The sequence below is a fragment of the Lathamus discolor genome, chromosome 14 (assembly GCF_037157495.1).
Source record: "Lathamus discolor isolate bLatDis1 chromosome 14, bLatDis1.hap1, whole genome shotgun sequence".
NCBI lineage: Eukaryota > Metazoa > Chordata > Aves > Psittaciformes > Psittacidae > Lathamus > Lathamus discolor.
In genome coordinates this window covers 10,432,374-10,449,062 of record NC_088897.1, presented here as the reverse complement: position 1 = coordinate 10,449,062, position 16,689 = coordinate 10,432,374, and the positions used below count along the sequence as shown (strand labels likewise).

General features: G+C 59.6%; 1 protein-coding gene and 2 long non-coding RNA genes across 9 annotated transcripts; 1 reads left to right on the top strand and 2 right to left on the bottom strand.

Moving 5' to 3' along the window:
- Window positions 1-4,080: 4,080 nt before the first annotated feature.
- On the top strand, window positions 4,081-12,039 carry LOC136021947 (apoptosis-inducing factor 3-like). Of its 7 annotated transcripts, XM_065694677.1 has the most exons (19): window positions 4,081-5,315; window positions 6,033-6,102; window positions 6,229-6,338; window positions 6,417-6,526; window positions 7,047-7,091; window positions 7,173-7,254; window positions 7,362-7,474; window positions 7,831-7,917; window positions 8,157-8,248; window positions 8,455-8,585; window positions 9,135-9,250; window positions 9,589-9,660; window positions 9,981-10,044; window positions 10,337-10,413; window positions 10,495-10,612; window positions 10,716-10,814; window positions 11,055-11,130; window positions 11,504-11,608; window positions 11,735-12,039. In XM_065694677.1, exons 1-19 carry the CDS (start codon window positions 5,303-5,305, stop codon window positions 11,775-11,777), a joined length of 1,623 nt encoding a protein of 540 aa, XP_065550749.1. In that variant the 5' UTR covers window positions 4,081-5,302; the 3' UTR covers window positions 11,778-12,039. The 7 variants fall into 7 exon arrangements, with proteins under 7 accessions (XP_065550749.1, XP_065550747.1, XP_065550744.1 ...); XM_065694675.1 differs by having other exon boundaries at window positions 6,033-6,338; window positions 7,047-7,254; XM_065694672.1 differs by lacking the exons at window positions 11,055-11,130; window positions 11,504-11,608; window positions 11,735-12,039 and having other exon boundaries at window positions 4,081-5,096; window positions 5,215-5,315; window positions 6,033-6,338; ... (1 more) ...; window positions 9,981-10,612; window positions 10,716-10,804.
- Window positions 4,249-12,018, bottom strand: LOC136021948 (uncharacterized). The gene is made up of 9 exons (XR_010615946.1): window positions 9,774-12,018; window positions 9,575-9,639; window positions 9,064-9,274; window positions 8,393-8,801; window positions 7,329-8,242; window positions 7,105-7,187; window positions 6,403-6,878; window positions 6,210-6,265; window positions 4,249-6,128 (listed from the first exon to the last, which is right to left on the bottom strand). It is a non-coding gene; the product is annotated as an uncharacterized LOC136021948 (long non-coding RNA).
- Window positions 12,040-14,262: 2,223 nt separating the features above from the next.
- LOC136022142 (uncharacterized) lies at window positions 14,263-16,340 on the bottom strand. The gene is made up of 2 exons (XR_010616017.1): window positions 16,233-16,340; window positions 14,263-14,563 (listed from the first exon to the last, which is right to left on the bottom strand). It is a non-coding gene; the product is annotated as an uncharacterized LOC136022142 (long non-coding RNA).
- Between the last annotated feature and the right edge of the window lie 349 nt (window positions 16,341-16,689).

The following is a 16,689-nucleotide window of genomic DNA, read 5'->3' as shown; positions in this document are numbered from 1 at the left end:
CCTCCCGACGGCTCCGCCTCGCCCGGCTCCGGAGCCCGCCCCGGGTACCGGCACCGCCCCGCCGGGAAGGATCGGGGATGCGGGAGCATCCTCGCTGCTGGCCCTGGTCCCAGCATCCCTCCTGCCAGAGATGGGGACACGCTGGGGGAGCGCTGCCCCTTGGAAAGTGAGGCAAAGGACCCCATGGAGCACAGCAGCCATCCCTGGGTGTCACACAGCAAATAGGATGTCCCAAAAGTTGGCTGCAAGCATGACATGGAGCGGGGGGCCGGGGGACCCATCACTGTGCTGGAGCTTGTTCCCGTGGGGTTCCTTCTCCATCGTGGTGTGAACGCCTCACCCATGAGGCGCTGCAGCCCGTGGTTCTTCACCCCAAAGCATCCCCAGCAGGCGATGCCCAGCGAGGCTCTTGCACCCCTGTGTTGTGCTGGGGAGCCCTGACTTAGAACACCCCTCGGGCACACTGCGGGGTCTGATTGCACATCAGCAAGCAGAAAGGCCTGACTTCGCTCTCAGACGGAGAGCTATGTCCACAGCACTGCTGTCCTCTACTCCCTGTCCTATGGCTAGTCCCAAGAGGAGCTCCCTGACGTCTGGGATACCCCGGCTCTGCTGTGTGGGGTTTGGGGGAATTCAGGATGCTTTACCCACAATCTCTTTAGTTCCATCCCACAGCTACGCTGCTTTTCCAGCTTCCTGGAATCTGATTGCTCCCTCGTTGCTGTTTGATGTCTCCACCAGCAGCGTGGCTGCCGCACCGACCTCCCTCCTCTGCTGCAGACGCCTGAGTCACTGTGTACACACCGATCAGTGTCAAACTGCCTCTCCTTCGAGCTATTCATCTTGGATGAAACCTTCTCCTTTCCCTTTGCCCAAACAGAAAGAGCGGAGCTGAGCCCCCAGTCCCTGCCCTAACCAGGGTGACGGGCAGGAAAACACCAAGTAATCCATTGCTGAAGGGATGCTAAGGAGGAGAGCAATTAAATCAGCCCTGAAGGAGAGGGAGGAGAGTCCCAACCATTCATGCTGCAGAGATTTGCTTAAAAGATGGGCAGGCCAAAGTAATTTCATCACAGTTAAGTGGCCGGGAGATGCTTCCTGAAGTGATCAGCAGAGCTGATTGCTGGGGGGGATTATAAGTAAGCTCGTGTATTAGGACTTGAAGGATCACACAGGCTAAGCTGTTAGCGAGAAGGCCGAATGCAAAGACATTTGTGTTTAGCATAAGATACGCTGAGGAGATGGAGACATTGCCTTGGAGACAGTCCCGAGGAGTCATTTCGTGATTCAGTGCAGCATAAAGCTGCAGAGAGCTGATTTCCTAATGGGAAGTCATCGGTAGCGGTTTAACCTCAGAATCCTGACTGCCCCTTTCCTTGCTGACAGCCCTGCCTGCAGGTGACATCCTGGACCATGCCTGCAAGCTCAGCCCCATTTATCCCAAGGTCTCTTCCATTTGTGGTGTTGTTCTTCTATTATTTGGCCAAGGGACAGGAATAGTTAAAATGCTTCTGGATGCTGGAGGGGTTTCGCCTGCCCCTTCCATAGGAGAGGAATCTCAGCTATGATTAATTGAGGCTCTGGTTCAGGGGCTTTGATCCCACTGCTAGAGCAGCAGTAACAGCTACACAAATACTGCCTTTTGGATCATTTTAGCCCAGATTTTACTTAATTTTACCAGTGGTGTCCTACAACCACTGTTTCCAGCCTTTTCTCCTTGTCTTCCTCTGCAGCAACGGCGTTAACCGGGGACAGTTTTGGAGCCGGAGACTTCCAAACCCTGTCACAACCAGGTCCCTTGACACCAGATCGAGCCGAATAGGAGCCAACGAATCCTGACCCACGGGCCCCAGGCTCGGAGGCCGGGCTTGTCCCTAAAGAAGCCGTTTGGGAGAGCAGGGACAAGGATGCTCTCGGGTTCGGCCGCCACAAGAGGTCCCTGCGCGCTCGCTGGAGCGCCGGCCCGAGCGGACGGGGCTCTTCCTCCGCACCTTATTTGGAGATATTGCCTTTTCCAGCCGGATTTCCAGTTGCTTCCCAGCAGTTCCCAAACAGCCTCATTCCCTGCAGCGGAGGGGATTCCTTCCAGATACCGGCGCTGGGTCCATCCCGTAACGCCTTGGGGACCGCAGCTAATCCCATCGCAGGGATGTAAATGCAGGGTACAGCGGTTTCTTCCACAGCTGTGATAAGGGGAGAAGCAGAAACCCTCTGCATCAGCTGGACAGTGGCTTTGTGATCCCTTTCACAGACTGGAGTTTCTCTTTGGCACATTGGAGAGAGAAAACCCATTTTCCACACTAAAGAGCTGGCAGTTTATTGGTAACCCCCCATAGGAATTCTGCCCTAGATGCTCCCCACTACTCCTAGACAGAGGTTTGAGTGCCCACTCTGCTCCCAAACACGTCCCATAGGCAAGAGATGGAGGAGCTCCTGACCCAGCACAGTCCTTCCGGCAAAAGCCTTGCTCCTTTCATCTTCCTCTCTCCAGCCAAGCAGCCATAAAACCCATCTGCTCACCTAATGGCAGACCTGGCTCACACCTCGGATAAAGTGAGGAGTCTCCAAACAAACCAAGCTGCTCCGAGGGCAGTGCCCCATTCATCATTTCGGCTCTGCTGCAGTCTTCACCTCGCTTCCTCTTCCTGTGCCTGAGCAGCCTTCGATGACATGCTCGCAGCCCAGAAACCAACTGTATCCTGGGCTGCATCAACAGGAGTATGACCAGCAGGGCGAAGGAGGTGATCCTGCCCCTCTGCTCTGCTCTTGTGAGACCTCACCTGGAGCATTGTGTGCAGTTCTGGTGTCCTCAGCATAAAAAGGACATGGAACTGCTGGAACAAGTCCAGAGGAGGCCACGAGGATGATCAGGGACTGGAGCACCTCCCGTATGGAGCCAGGCTGAGGAAGTTGGGGCTGTTCAGCCTGGAGAAGAGAAGGCTGCGTGGAGACCTCAGAGCAGCTTCCAGTACCTGAAGGGGGCCTATAGGGATGCTGGGGAGGGACTCTTCATCAGGGACTGCAGTGACAGGACAAGGGGTAACGGGTTCAAACTGAAACAGGGGAGGTTTAGATTGGATCTAAGGAGGAAATTCTTTCCTGTGAGGGTGCTGAGGCACTGGAATGGGTTGCCCAGGGAGGTTGTGAGTGCTCCATCCCTGGCAGTGTTCAAGGCCAGGTTGGATGAAGCCTTGGGCGGGATGGTTTAGTGTGAGGTGTCCCTGCCCATGGCAGGGGGGTTGGAACTGGATGATCTTGAGGTCCTTTCCAACCCAAACTGTTCTATGATTCTATGACTCAGTGGGTGATGCTTGGTTAAAATCAGTAGGGAAAGACCCTGACCTGGGAAAGATGGGGCAAGCAAAGGTGAGACAAGGATGCGTCCACACCACCATGGCTGGATTACAGCACAAACAAATGCGATGGTAGCAGGGGCTTGAAGGGAAAAGAGCAATTCCCCTTGGATCTTTGCCTCTGAGCTTGCATTCTGTGTAGTGCTGTAGACACACACAGAAGGGAAGGTATCTCATAAAGTGCAAGCTGCTCATGTGTATCCACCCCAATGCAGGCAGCAGGGCTGGTCAGAGCTTTCTGATGCTTACCCTGGGCTTGCTTTGTGTTTGAGGGCACCGCTTCCTTTCTCTCTCTTCCTTCCTATGGTTAATCCTGCTGTGTGTTACAAGCAAAGGTCAGGACCACCCTGAGTATCTACCTCTAAAAGATGCTTACAGAGCATCCTCCCAAATGGAGGAGCCAGCCTCCAGGACCACCCCACTGCTGAACCCCTCGAGGACACACAGCAATACCACATCCCTGCAGCTAACCCAAACCTTCCCTCCTCCATCCAATGCCCTTTTCAGCTTTTAACCCTTTCCCATCATCTTTGTCCCCGTTAGAGATGGGCATTTTGTTTTGCCTTTATCCCTTTGCATCTACAACAGCCCTTCCCCAGGTGCTGGGCGGCTGAGCCGGTGTCTCAGCCCCGCAGTGTGAATGTCACTGCCCAGCCCCGCGCTCATCCTGCCTCATCCCAAAGCCCCCCCCCCCAGCCGCACACCTTCCCCCCTGCCACTTTTCCAGGGCACTGCCGCTTTCCTCCTTCAGCAAACGGCGTTTTCCAGCCGTTTCTGCTGAGTCAGAGAACGCCTCCACCGGCGCTGCTGCTGCTCCCTGCGGGAACGCGCTCCTGCGGGAGAATTCCAGGCAGTTTACACCGGGATGTTCGGCAGCCAAATTGCTTCACATCCAGGCTCCCGGCCAGGAAGGCAGAGCCCAAAAGCGGCTGTGAGAAAAATGCCTCGCACCTGCACCCATCGTGGGTGTGCGTTGCCTTTGGGCCGAGATCAGCAGCACTGAGAGCGCACAGCTCGGTGGGTCCGACACCACACACATCAGCCCGCTTACGCTTCCAGAGCATCCCTGTGCATCCCTCCTCTAAAGGAGCTTTACCACCCGCCACGCTCGATGGGTGAAAAAGCCGGTCCCTGCAAAGCCCTGGTCCTGCGATGGAAATGATGGAATCACACCGGGAATAACTTCCCCCCTCCCCACTTTTGAGGTGTATTTTAAGGTTGCGAAACAGATCGACCGTGAAACAGGGATAAGAACCGGAGTAGACACAGACAGCGTAGGAATTACTCCCGGCCTCCTGCAACTCCCACTCTGATGCAAAAATAGCACCGCAAGGAGCAAGCTGCTCTGTGTCATCCTTCAAGGACCAGGCGATGATGCCCGGACATCCGCGGACTGAACCAGAAGCAGCGCTGGGATGTAAAGCGCAGACAGAGGCGCTGAGCACTTCGTGTTCCTTAAAATCAATGCAGGAGGATCTGAATGAAACGATCAAATGAAATCATTGTAAAGATTATACCTAAAAAGTTGTAACATCACCCGAAAGCGCCGCAAAACCACTGAGCTGGAGCACTTTGCACCAAGAAAAGGGGGGATAGAAGCCACAGTGGGGTACCACTGCATCCCTTCAAGCTTCTGTTCCCATTGCACATGACGCACCCGGTCTTTGCATCATTCCTCCATCAATTTGCAACCCTATACCCAAACACGATACACCTTGTTGTACGGAGCAGTTGTGGAAATAGGTAAGGCTCCCTGACAAGCAGCCGCTTCCAGGGGATGTGCCTGCTGATGGAGACGGGATGTTGTGCAATGGGAGGAGAGCATCACCCCGGCGTGGGCTGGTGTTGTTGTGATTGCAAGGCACAAGGCTGGCACTTCGGGGGAGGAAACACTCGCAGACAGCAGCGCTGGTGGCTTTCAGACACTGGAAGTGGCTGCCTGAGCCCCCATGGCGGGATTGGGTGAGTACAAACCAATGCTTCTCCTATGGGAGCTGGGAATGGGCAGCGGCACGGAGGGAATTTGCAGGAGCCCTGGACCAAAACCTGCCCCCAAGCACTTCCCTGTGCTCTGTTTCTTGCCTTTCTCCTCCAAAGCACAGCGGGAGGTTTCTAACCAGCCTCTCAGCGGATTGCTAAGGCAGGGATAGTGCTAAAAACAGAGGGGTCTGGCTCTTTTCTTACACAGAGGGCGTTTTGGGCAGGGATTCCTGCATTCATGGCAATTAGCGTGGCAACACCTCTGCACTAACACTGGAGAGGTTTCAGAGAGGCTGAAGCAGCTCTTCAAACCCCAATTTGGTTTATAGCAGCAGCACCTCCCCATAAATGATTGTGTTTATGCACAACAGTCATTAATCACTTCTGCTCGCTCGCTGCAGTTGAGTTCAATGGGACATGGGGCTGAAAACAAGCAATTGGAGGAGAGAAAGGCAGAGGAATCGGTGTTAGGTTTGCACATAAAGAGGGATTTCTACCAGATGAAGGGGTTTTTCCTGCTATACCGGGAGTTTGGGACCCCTTGAGCACACCATTGACCTGCTCACACTCAGGGCAGTGGTGGCCCTGCACTGTGGGGTGGGATTGTGCGGTGATGGCACAAGTGGTCCCTGGGGGGCATCATCCACCAAGAGGCAACAGCATCCGCGGCAGCCAACCCTTCCCTCTGCTCACCCACAGTCAGCAGCACGGATGGCAACGACACCGTCACCGCCGAGGTCTGCAAGGAGGCTGATGTCGGGGATGGAGAGTGAGTACCCAGCAGCATGGAGGCCCCTGCAGGCATGAGCAGACACGGGGCTGTTGGGCAAGGGAGCAGCGTGGTGGGTGCAAGGGGCCAAGGCCATCGGCTCCCACCTCTCCTGTGCTCCTGCAGGCTCTGGGAGGTGATGGTGGCCGGGTACCCGGTGCTGCTGGTGAGGAACAAGAAGGAGTTCAGTGCCCTCAGCAGCAAGTGCCCCCACTCTGGTGCCCCGCTCAGCAAAGGTAGCCCTGGCTCTCGCAGGGGGGAGAGGCCGTGGTAGGGAGCTGGGCACGGAGCTCTCCCCACCTCTGCTATCGCAGGAGTCTTCAGAGGGGAGAGGCTGCGCTGCCCCTGGCATGGGGCCTGCTTCAACATCAGAACCGGAGACATTGAGGAGTACCCGTCCCTGGACTGTCTGCACTGCTTCAAGGTGAATTCTTGCCTCTTCCTCCTCCCGTAGCATCAGCCAGGTTGGAAAAGACCTTTATGAGCATCGAGTCCAACCTTTAAGGCAGGACTGCCCGCTCCACCACTAACCCGCGTCACTGACGTCCTCCGTACCATTCGCTCTCGCAAGCTCCATGTCCCTCACACCAGCTGAAAGCCCTGGCCACAGCTCTGTGGTCCAGGTCGCACGGAGCTACAGCGCGTGGGATGACTTCTTGGGATCACGTAAATCCCACTCCTAGAGCTTCTTTCAATCAGAGGGGATGCCGTGCACCCCGGTATCCCTCCCAGCTCTTCGGCAAAGAGAGAAGGAATTGCGCCTCTTCCTGAGGGCTCTTAGAAGGAGAAGGGAAGCTCATGAGCTCCTCAGCATCATTTGACGCCCATGATCCCTACCAGTCACTCTGGCTGTATCAGAGCGGTCCATTGCACCTCCAAGGAAACCTCCTACCGCATCCCCATGAATGCACGCACTGAAACGCGCTCTCCTTTCCCCCCTTCAGGTGACAGTGGAAGATGGAAAGGTGTTTGTCACAGCAAAAAAGAAGGTACGGGCCTTACCTTCCGTCACCAAGCACAGGCAGCACCTTGGGGTAGGGGTGATTGCAGCGTTCCCTGTTTGCTCCCAGGATCTTGAAAGCAGCCTGAGGGTGAAGGACACAAGCAAGCGATGCCCTCTGAGCCGGGCCACGGTGCTGCTGCTGGGGGGAGGTCAGCGAAGCGGTCCCCCCGTGCGCTGTGAGCTGCTGCTCTGCCCTCCAGGCAGGGCTCACGTTCTCCCTTACCCCCACGGTGTAAGGGACGAGCATCTCTTGTAGGTGTTGCGGCTCTGGTGTGTGCGGAGACGCTGCGCCAAGAGGGCTTCACTGGCAGGATCGTCCTGGCCACCAAAGAGAAACATGTCCCATACGACAAGTCCAAACTGACCAAGGTTTGTATGCGAAGGGCATGAGGGTACCACTAAGGGCGCCGTCCACTCAGACCCAGGCTGAGTGATGAAGGGAGCCGCTCTGGCAATGGAGCGCTGCGGCACTCACAAGCTAAACGGGTACCATTTCCATCTTCTTCCCCCCAGGGGATCAGAATCCCCCATAAGCTGATGGGTTTATCCCCTTTCATTGAGTTCTCCCCACTAGAGCTTGTGTTCATGGATGAGGGAGGACAAGAAGAGGATGGGGCAGTGCGAGGAGCTGTGATTTACTGCTGCAAAGTGCATCTCTCGTGCAAGCTCACTTCCCGGTAAGCACCGCAAGCGTTTTGCTGCCTCGACTTCTGCTTTGTCTCCAGGAAATGAACTTGAAAGCGGAGGACATCTACATGAGGACACCCGAATTCCTCCATGTGCACGGCATAGAGCTCTGGACAGAGAAAGAGGTACAAGGACAGCCGAGCTCAGGCCTCAATGGGTGGTTGTGTTCCTGCCATGGGGAGCCTGGCTTTGGTGCTGTCGTAGTGCTCCTAAAGCCCAAGACCTGTAGGAAATGAGAGGGAGGACCCCAGCATCCCTCCTCTCACCCAAGTGTCCAGAAACAGGGCAAACAGGAGGGACCGATGTGGTGGGGCACCACTGGGCCGGAGTCACCCGGGGGTTCTTTGCCTCCTTTCTCCTACAGGCAGTGTCAGTGGATTTCCAGAGGCAGAAGGTGCACTTCATGGATGGCTCCTCCCAGCAGTACAACCAGCTGCTCATCGCAACGGGCTGCCAGTGAGTGCACACAGCGTTTGCCATTGTAGACGGGACAAAATGGGTCAACCCCGGGGTGTGAATTGCTCCGAGAGGCGCGCAGGGAAGGGGCGGTAGGAGATGCAAGGACGGGATGGGGTGACGCAGCCGAGAGGATGCACAGACCTGTGCTCTCCCCTCACGGCTTCATCTCCCGGGATGGGATGTATCCGGATCCTCTCTTTCAGCTCCAGGCTCCTCAACGTCCCAGGAGCAGACCTGCAGAACGTGTGCGTGCTCCAAACCCCCGAGGATTCCAGCAAGATCTTAGAGCTGGCAACCGGGAAGAACCTGGTGATCATCGGAGCTTCCTTCATAGGTACCAGGCTGGAGAAGGCATCAGATCATCGGCGATGACCTGAACCCCACTTGGGTTGCATGTGCACATTAACTGGAGGCCCTTGGGGCAGGGATGCTCATGCCCTGCCTGGCTGGGCTCCTCTCAGAGCCCTGTGGCTGGCGGGGGTATGCGCTACACAGCACACGCTGATGCTTTCCTCTGATAGCCAGAAACTTTGGGAGCTGTGAACAGTTCCTGGTCATGGACAGAGGGAAATGCGCCTTAGGAAAGGTCCCTGTGCTCCAGAGGAGCCGATTCCCCAGAAGCAGAAGGAAAACCGAGAGCTGAGGCACAGAATGGGCGCTATCTTGCACACAAGCAAGAGCTGTTCTTTGCGCTAACCCCCAGGTCCCTAGCACATGAGAACACGGAGCAGGGGAAGAGCTCGCTGCCTCGGCCCAGCAGCACACAGAGGAGCAGCTAAGCACTGGCAGTGCATCAGATGTGTTCTCCTCACCTGGAGGGAGGGAAGACTTCCAAGGAGCAGGTCCATGCCTGCTCACCGCGGGCATCGCCTTTGCCTTGCAGGGATGGAGGCAGCCGCTTTCCTCTCGGACAAGGCTGCTGCCATCGCAGTGGTGGAGAAACAGGAGTTCCCTTTCCAGAGGGTGCTGGGTCCCCAGGTCGGAGGCGTCACCATGAAGGTTAGGAAAAGCTGGTGCCCATTCCTAAGATGGGGAACCCACGTTATCCGAGCAGCCCCGAGAGCCACAGGCCAATGGAGCCCCGGTGCTGCTCACACCAAGGGAGCAATGCACACAGGCTGGTCCAGCCTCCCTCACACGCATCACATCCCTCTTCATCCCCAAGCCCTTCTTCATCCCAGACCCACCCCATGCACCAATCCTGCCCCGGCCAACAGAGCAAAGCCAAGCTTCCAGGCACCCTGCACAGCCAGGGACACCCATTCAACCTCTCTGAGCTGTATTTACAGCATTCCAGCCTGGAATTCCCTAGTGAACGCTCACCCCATCCTTTTCAGATGCTGCAAAACAAAGGGGTGAAGTTCTACATGAAAGCGGAGCTCCGCGAGCTGCAAGGAAAGGATGGAAAGGTCAATCCTGGTGCTGCCAGCCCGGAACTGCTGCTTTTAGGTGGAAAAATCCCAAACTGAGGATGAACTCAGTGCCTGCAGCCGGGTTTCCCCTCCCACATCAACACCTTCACCTTTCCTTCCACTGAGAGCAATTCCGGGCCCAAAGGGCCCTGGTTTGTGCTTGTGGCAATGGTGTCGGGTGTTCTCTTAGCACACCTCGGGGGACAAGGTGAACCTGGGGGAGAACAAGAGACAGCAAAGAAGGAGGCAGCAGGGAGGCAGCGAGAACTGGGGCAGAGCTTTTAACCCTTTGGTAACGGCTCCTGCTCCCTCCCTAGGTCGCAGAGGCTGTTCTTGCCTCCGGAGAGAAGCTACCTGCGGACGTGGTAGTGGTGGGAATAGGTAAGAGACCCCAGTGGGGAGAGGGAGGCAGCTTTGGGGAAGAGGCAGTGAGCCCAGCTCATTCCCGAGACATTCCCTGCGGTCTCTTTCCTGCTGTCAGCATCCAGCCCTTCCTCTCGGTCCCAAACGCATGGGGAAAGGCAGCAGCCCATGAGCAAACACTGGCAGGAGGAAAGCGGTGGCTTCGGATGCTCGCTGAGCTCCACAGGGCACTGCTCTGCTTCAAGCACGTGCTGAGGCTCCCTGCCTTTGTGGGCCTCTGCTGCTCTCAGCCTTGCTCCTCTCCCCGCAGGGACATTCCCCAACTCCGCCTTCCTGAAGGGCACTTCCATCGCCAGAGACGCCAGCGGTGCCATCCTGGTGGATCTGGTGAGTGCCGGCTGCACGTTGCTGGCCCGCGCCTCCTCCCTCCCCTCTCACCGCTGCACCTACCGCTTTTTGCCCCTTTAGCACATGCAAACCAACATCCCGAATGTCTTCGCTGCCGGGGATGTGGTCTCCTTCCCTGTAGCGCTGCTCAATGGGGAGCGGTGCAGCATCCATCACCAACAAGTGGCTGAGGCCCACGGTAAGGCAGAACATCTGCCTCGCTCCCATCCCTAGGGATGGGTATTGGGCAGAAGGAACAGGAGGATAACAAGAGGCGGGGGATCTCTGCCCATTCATCACAGGTCACACCGCTGCCCTAAACATGCTGAAGAAAGAGAAGCAGCTGCACACCATCCCCTTCTTCTGGACCACGATGCTTGGGAAGAGCATCCGCTATGCAGGTAGGGGGTAGAGAGATGAGAACAGCAAAGCTGCTCCCCAGCCCATCTGCTCATCCGTGAGCTGGGGCTGGGGCTTAGAGACACCCGGAGCTCCCCTCAAGCAGCCCTTTGCAATCCCTGCTTCCAAGCTCTTCCCTTTCCAAGGCAAGGAGAGGCCCTGGGTCAGTTCTGCTTGTCCAGGGTCTTCATGGCTCCTCCCCAGCCCAGACCCCAGTCACTGCCCCTGTGATGCTCTTGCAGGCTGCGGGATGGGATACACGGACACCGTTGTGAAGGGCAGCCTGGAGCAACAGAAGTTCCTCATCTTCTACATCAGGTGAGTGAATCCACGGCCAGCCTGTGCCTTAGGAACAGGGCACAGTCCCCCCCTTACAGCCGGGGCCCCACATAACCTCCAATGCCCACACACACTGCAGCCGCCGCTGAACCAGCGGCGAGGTGGTGTCAGAGCAAACCAAAGCAGGCAAGGAGAAGAGGACGAGCTCCAATGGAGGCACCAGCCGGGCAGGCAGCCTGGCACTCATCTCCTCTCCCTCTGCTCCCAGCAGCACCAGGCCGGGTGCCACGAGCCCCCATGCACCCTGCAGCAGCATCGCCCTGCCCTGCGGCTCCAAAGCACGGGGTGCCACAGGGATGCTGCTGAGCTGTGAGCACTGGAGAGATCCACGTCCTTCTGCTCGCTCTTTCAGGGACGGTGCCGTGACTGCAGCAGCCAGCCTGAGCTGTGACCCCATGGTGGCTCTGGTGGCGGAGGCTTTGTACGCAGGGAAGCGGATCTCTAAAGAGGAAGCAGAGTAAGGGGCAGCCTGGGAGAGCTGCGGGCAGCAGCTCCGCTCTGCAGCTCCCTGCCAGCAGAGCCCACTGGGAGACACGGGGCCAAGATGAGTTCCTGCAGCCCTCAATGCACCTCCCATTTACAGGGCCTGCGACATCAACAACGTACCCCAGCTGGCAGAAACCTAAGGGCATGGAGACAACCCAGTGTTAACAGCTCCACACCCCCCCTGGCCTGGCACAAGGGGAATAAAGCCATGAGCAAAGCTGGACCCAGCCCTCGGCTGCTCCCTTGGGTACTGGGGCAAGGCAAAGCAGGGCCCGACGCTCACTTCTAGGCAGTGATTTGCTGGGCTGGGTAAGAGGAGGATGCCCACAACCTGGAGCCCAGCTGAGGGTGGGAGCAGGCAGGAGCAGCCACGCATTCCTGTACCCACCAGCCCACCCTGCTCCTCGTGGCGCTGCCATGGAGCTCCCATCCAGGCCGTTGGGCACACGCTGACCTTCAGCTTTGCAGGAGGAGAAACTCAGAGCCAGGGGAGCTGCGACAGAGGGAAGCAGCTCCCCCAATAGGAACTAATAGCCCGTGTGCAGGAACCCACAGGAAATACCCTACCCCCAAGGCCAGAGCTGCGTCTGACCTCCGAGCATGCAGCAACCCGCTGGCACTGCTACAGCCGCCTTCAATACTGCATCAGCGAGCGCTTCCCACTCCGGGGCAGAGAAACCCCAACCGCACTCAGCATCCCCTCTCCTGCTGCATCCCCTCTCCTGCTGCACCCCCTCTCCTGCTGCACCCCCTCTCCTGCTGCACCCCCTCTCCTGCTGCACCCCCTCTCCTGCTGCACCCCCTCTCCTGCTGCACCCCCTCTCCTGCTGCACCCCCTCTCCTGCTGCATCCCCTTCTCCTGCTGCATCCCCTCTCCTGCTGCATCCCCTCTCCTGCTGCATCCCCTCTCCTGCTGCATCCCCTCGTGCCAGATGCTTCCAGGAGGAGGGCAGATGCTGCAGGAACACGGAGCTGATGCCGGAGGAAGGAGCTGCACAGCAGCAAGGATGTGCTCGCTACAGGAAACACTGCACTTACTCACCGGTCACATGAGGCTCTGCAGGAGGAAGGGTAAACCCCAAGGGCCAGGCAAGTTCCCATAGGGACACTTACGCTGTCAGCCTAAAACCCCTCTGCTTTGACATTGAGGGTGGGCTGGCCAGAGCCCGAGCCTGTGTGCTCAGGAGGTGAGACTGTGCTGGTTTGGTGTTCAAGCGCTCAGGCTTGCCCCTTTTTATGTGTGAATTTGACCCAAAATACGGCAATTTACATTTCCGGACCCCTGGGGCTGGGTGCTGCTGCTCAGGGCAGCTCTGCCCTGAAATGACCACATCTCACCAAGGCAAGAGCCGGTTCGCAGCAGAGGTCGGTCCTTCGCAACAGGAGGAAGCAGCAAACCCGAGCGTTGCACCGAGGCACACGGAGCGGGGATGCTGGGGGCTGGAGCACGCAGCTCCCCTCGGCTCCAGCATGGGAGCTGCTCCCGCTTGCCCTCAAGCACGCGGCACACACACAGCCCACGAGTTCTTGCCCCCTCGGTGCGCTCCAGGACTTGTTGGGCGCTCAGCAAGCGCCGATTGCTCTGCATGGACTTGCAGCAGGGCAGCGGTAGTGGAAGGGACGGGCTCTGCCTCGAGCTTGGAGCTGCTCCTCCATGGCCCCTTCTGCTCCCAGCACGATTTGAGGGGGTTCGGCCGACAACGACCCTGAAGCAGCTCGGCTTCTCACACCCATCAGCAAGGGCCCCGAGCAGAGCAGCTTTAAACAAGGAGGAAGGAGCCCATGGATCTGCTCCACTGCTACCACTTAATGGACACTTTCTGCACATCCCCCAGTGCCAGGATCTGGTACGAGCCCTGCCCTGGGCGGCTGGAGCCTGGACAGGCACATCCAGTTGAGGCTGTGCAGACCTGTGTCCGCAGAGCACTGCTCCTCCCTGCCCAGCCTCCGAGCAGGAACAAGCCCCCAGCATCTTCCGCTGCTTCCCAGCCACCAAGGGAGCAGCGCCACGGGAGAGGCAGCTCCAGGGGTGCAGCGCCTGCCAGGAGGGGCGCACAGAGGCACCCATCCTGCTCCGAGCTGCAGTGGGGCCGCAGCTCCCCTCTTGCGCAGTGCAAGGCAGGGGGGTCTCTAACGCTGGAAAGCAGCTTCCAAGTCCCATTCAGGGCAGCTTTCTGCTGCTGCTCAGCAGCAACACCGAGCCTGGACCATGGAGAAGCCCATGGAGAAGCCCTTCTCCCAATACCTGGAATCCGGGAGCTGCCTCAGGGCTGCCCGGCCCTGCGGAAGGATGGTTCCTGGAACAGGCTCTGTGTGACTCGGCCCTGAGTCACCCGCTCCCAGTGGCCCACACAGGGCAATGTGGGTGTGGAGCTGGCCCCATCCCACTGCCCAGCTCATGGCAGGATTCATCCTGCTCTGGAGCTCAGCAGCAGGTCAGGCCTATGAGTTACACCCAGCCCTGGGTCACCTCTTGCTTTGGACAAACTCAACAACCAACCCTTCACCCATGGACCCACAGCATGGGCTGGGGACCGAGCTCTGGCACTGTGCCCCCCATCCCAGCACCCTCCTGCCAAGCAGGTCCAGCCACCCCATAGGCAACAGAGTCCCTAAAACCTGAGCTGTTGAGGAGCACATAAAGTTTAATGCCTCTTTCGGTCTTCTCTAAGCGGCCCTCAGCTCAGTGCCACGGCTCTGTCTGAAGGAGACGCCTTCATCCCGGTTACACTCATCCTCAGCCTTCAAACGCTGCTCGTGCCGGTTGCCGAGGGCGCAGGTCCGGCCGGCATCCGAGGTCCCGGTGATGAGTGTGGCTACATTCAACAGTTCTTCAACTGGCAGCTTTAGCTACTAGAGAAGGACATAAAGCTTGCCACTGAAGAACTGGTGCTGGTTAGCCAGGAGCGGGGCGCTGGGACAGCACCTGAGGAGGGAACGCACACGGTTAGAGCCAGGATTGAACCGCACCGAGCGGAGACGTCACCCGCAGCAGCCACCTCATCCCTACCCCGGTGCCGAGCCCTCATCCATCACCTCATCCGAGGCCCCACTGGACAGTCCCTTGAGCATCACAGGGGATCCAGAGGCAGCTCCATCCTCGACCTTGACTCTTCCCATCCCTCCCCTCTCCCAACGCAGCCGGTGGGAGAGCTCCAGCACTCAACCGGGCATGGAAATCAAGGCCCTTTGTACCGGGAAATAGGAGAGAAGAGAACCTGCTCCGGCATGGAGCGCAGGTAGGGGTTACGGCATTCCCTGCCTGCTCACCTCGGGCATCCGAGCTGGCACGATCCCAGCTGGCCGGCGGCCAGCCCCTGCCTGCCATGGAACACACTTTGTCAGGGCACCGCTGCCAAGCCCCCGGCGGGGGGGAATTTCGGGAAGCGCTGCCTTATACCCATGCCATTTTGATGGCGAACGAAGGCACCAAGGCCGGGGCTGGTGCGGGACCCTGCTGCTCCCCAATCCGCATGGAAAAACATCCCTTTTCCCCACGTTTTGCACGCTGGGGATTGAGGTCCGGGAAACCCCCAGCGTTCAACCCCGATGGAAGGGACCCCCCGCTCGGTCACTGCCCCACAGCATCCCCCCCCCCCCCCCTCCATCAGCATCCCGGCTGGCCCCAAGCCCCGACGGGGCGGTTCGCGGTGCGGGGCCGGTGCTGGCGGCCGGGAAGCAGCGGCGGCGGGGCCTGGCGGGAATGCCGAGCATTCCTGGCGTGCCGGGTACATCTGGTCCGGATTCCAGCGAGCGGGACCCGGCCCTGCTCCACCCCCGCCGGGCCGTGAATCAGCACCCGCCGCTCGCACACCGGCCCCGCCGGCACCGGGGGGGCTCTACCAGCACCGACAGAGGGGAGGGGGGGGTGTTTCTACCGGTAACAGCGCTCACCCCCAACCCTCCTCGGTACCGACAGACCCCATCAGCACCGCGGAGGGCCCCGGTGGGAGCTCGCCCCGTTAACAGCACCCGTTGTACCCCCACTGAGTGCCCCCCTCCCGGGGTAACCGGGTCACCCCCCCCCCAGTGTCTCTCCTCTCGGTACCACCAACTCCCCACCCCCTCGCAAGAAGGCACCGCTCCCCCCCCCCCCCCCCCCCGCTCCCGGTAACCCCACTCCCCCCCCCCTCTCCGGGGCACCCCCCGGACCCTTCCGCCCCCTCGGCTGCCCGGGATGCTCCGGTCCGTGCCCACGACGGGGAGCGGCCGCGGGTCAAAGTCTGCCCAGCCCGGTCCCGGAGTGAAGGTCACCCCCGGGGCGGCCACCGCCCGGCGCGGGGCGGCCCCGGCCGCGGCTCCGCCCGCCCCACCGGGACCCCCGGGGCCGAGATACCGCGCCCCGGTCCCACTCCTTACCCCCACCCCGCTTCGCTCCGCCGTTACCGGCAGCGAAGCCGCCCCGGCCTCAAGCGGCGCCTGAAGCGCTCCTTGAGGGGCTTGGAGCAACCCGGGCCGGGCCGGGCCCTGCTGCACCGCCCTACCCCGGGGAAAGGTGACCTTCCCCGGCGGGGCTACCGGGACCCCCGGCCCCCGCTGGGGTCTCGGCTGCCCTTAACGCTCGTCCCGGCGCAGCTCCACCGGACCGGACCTACCTGAGGGGCTCGGCCCGGCCCAGCGCCCCGCTGGGCCCGGTCCAACCCGGCCCGGTCCCGGCGCCGGTGCCGCCGCCTCCCTCCCGCCGCCGGCGGCTCCCGTCTCTGATCAGCTGGCGGAGTCATGACGCAGCCACCCACCAGCCCCACCCCTGACCAATCACCGCCCCGCCCCAGCCGCGCCCCGCCCATCTCTACGATTGATCCTGGCTCCCACCAATAGCGACGCAGCACAGCCAGCCGCTCGACCAATGGAAAGGAAAAGGCAGCGTTTTGCCCCACCCACTCCCATAAGGGGAACACCGGGCTCTCCCCGAGCTCAACCGGCGGTTGCCTAGGAAACGGGCGCGCCCACCCCGCCGCGGGGCATGCCGGCAGATGTAGTGCGGCGCGGCGCTCCCGGCATGCCCCGCGCGCTGTGAGTTGGCATTTTCAAGGCGGGGGGGGGGGGGATGGC

Coding starts and splice junctions, on each gene's coding strand:
- LOC136021947 (XM_065694672.1), top strand. CDS start 6,119: ATGGAGGCCCCTGCAGGCATGAGCAGACACGGGGCTGTTGGGCAAGGG. Junction 8,249..8,454: donor CTCATCGCAACGGGCTGCCA/GTGAGTGCACAC, acceptor CCTCTCTTTCAG/CTCCAGGCTCCTCAACGTCC. Junction 9,251..9,588: donor TCGGAGGCGTCACCATGAAG/GTTAGGAAAAGC, acceptor CATCCTTTTCAG/ATGCTGCAAAACAAAGGGGT.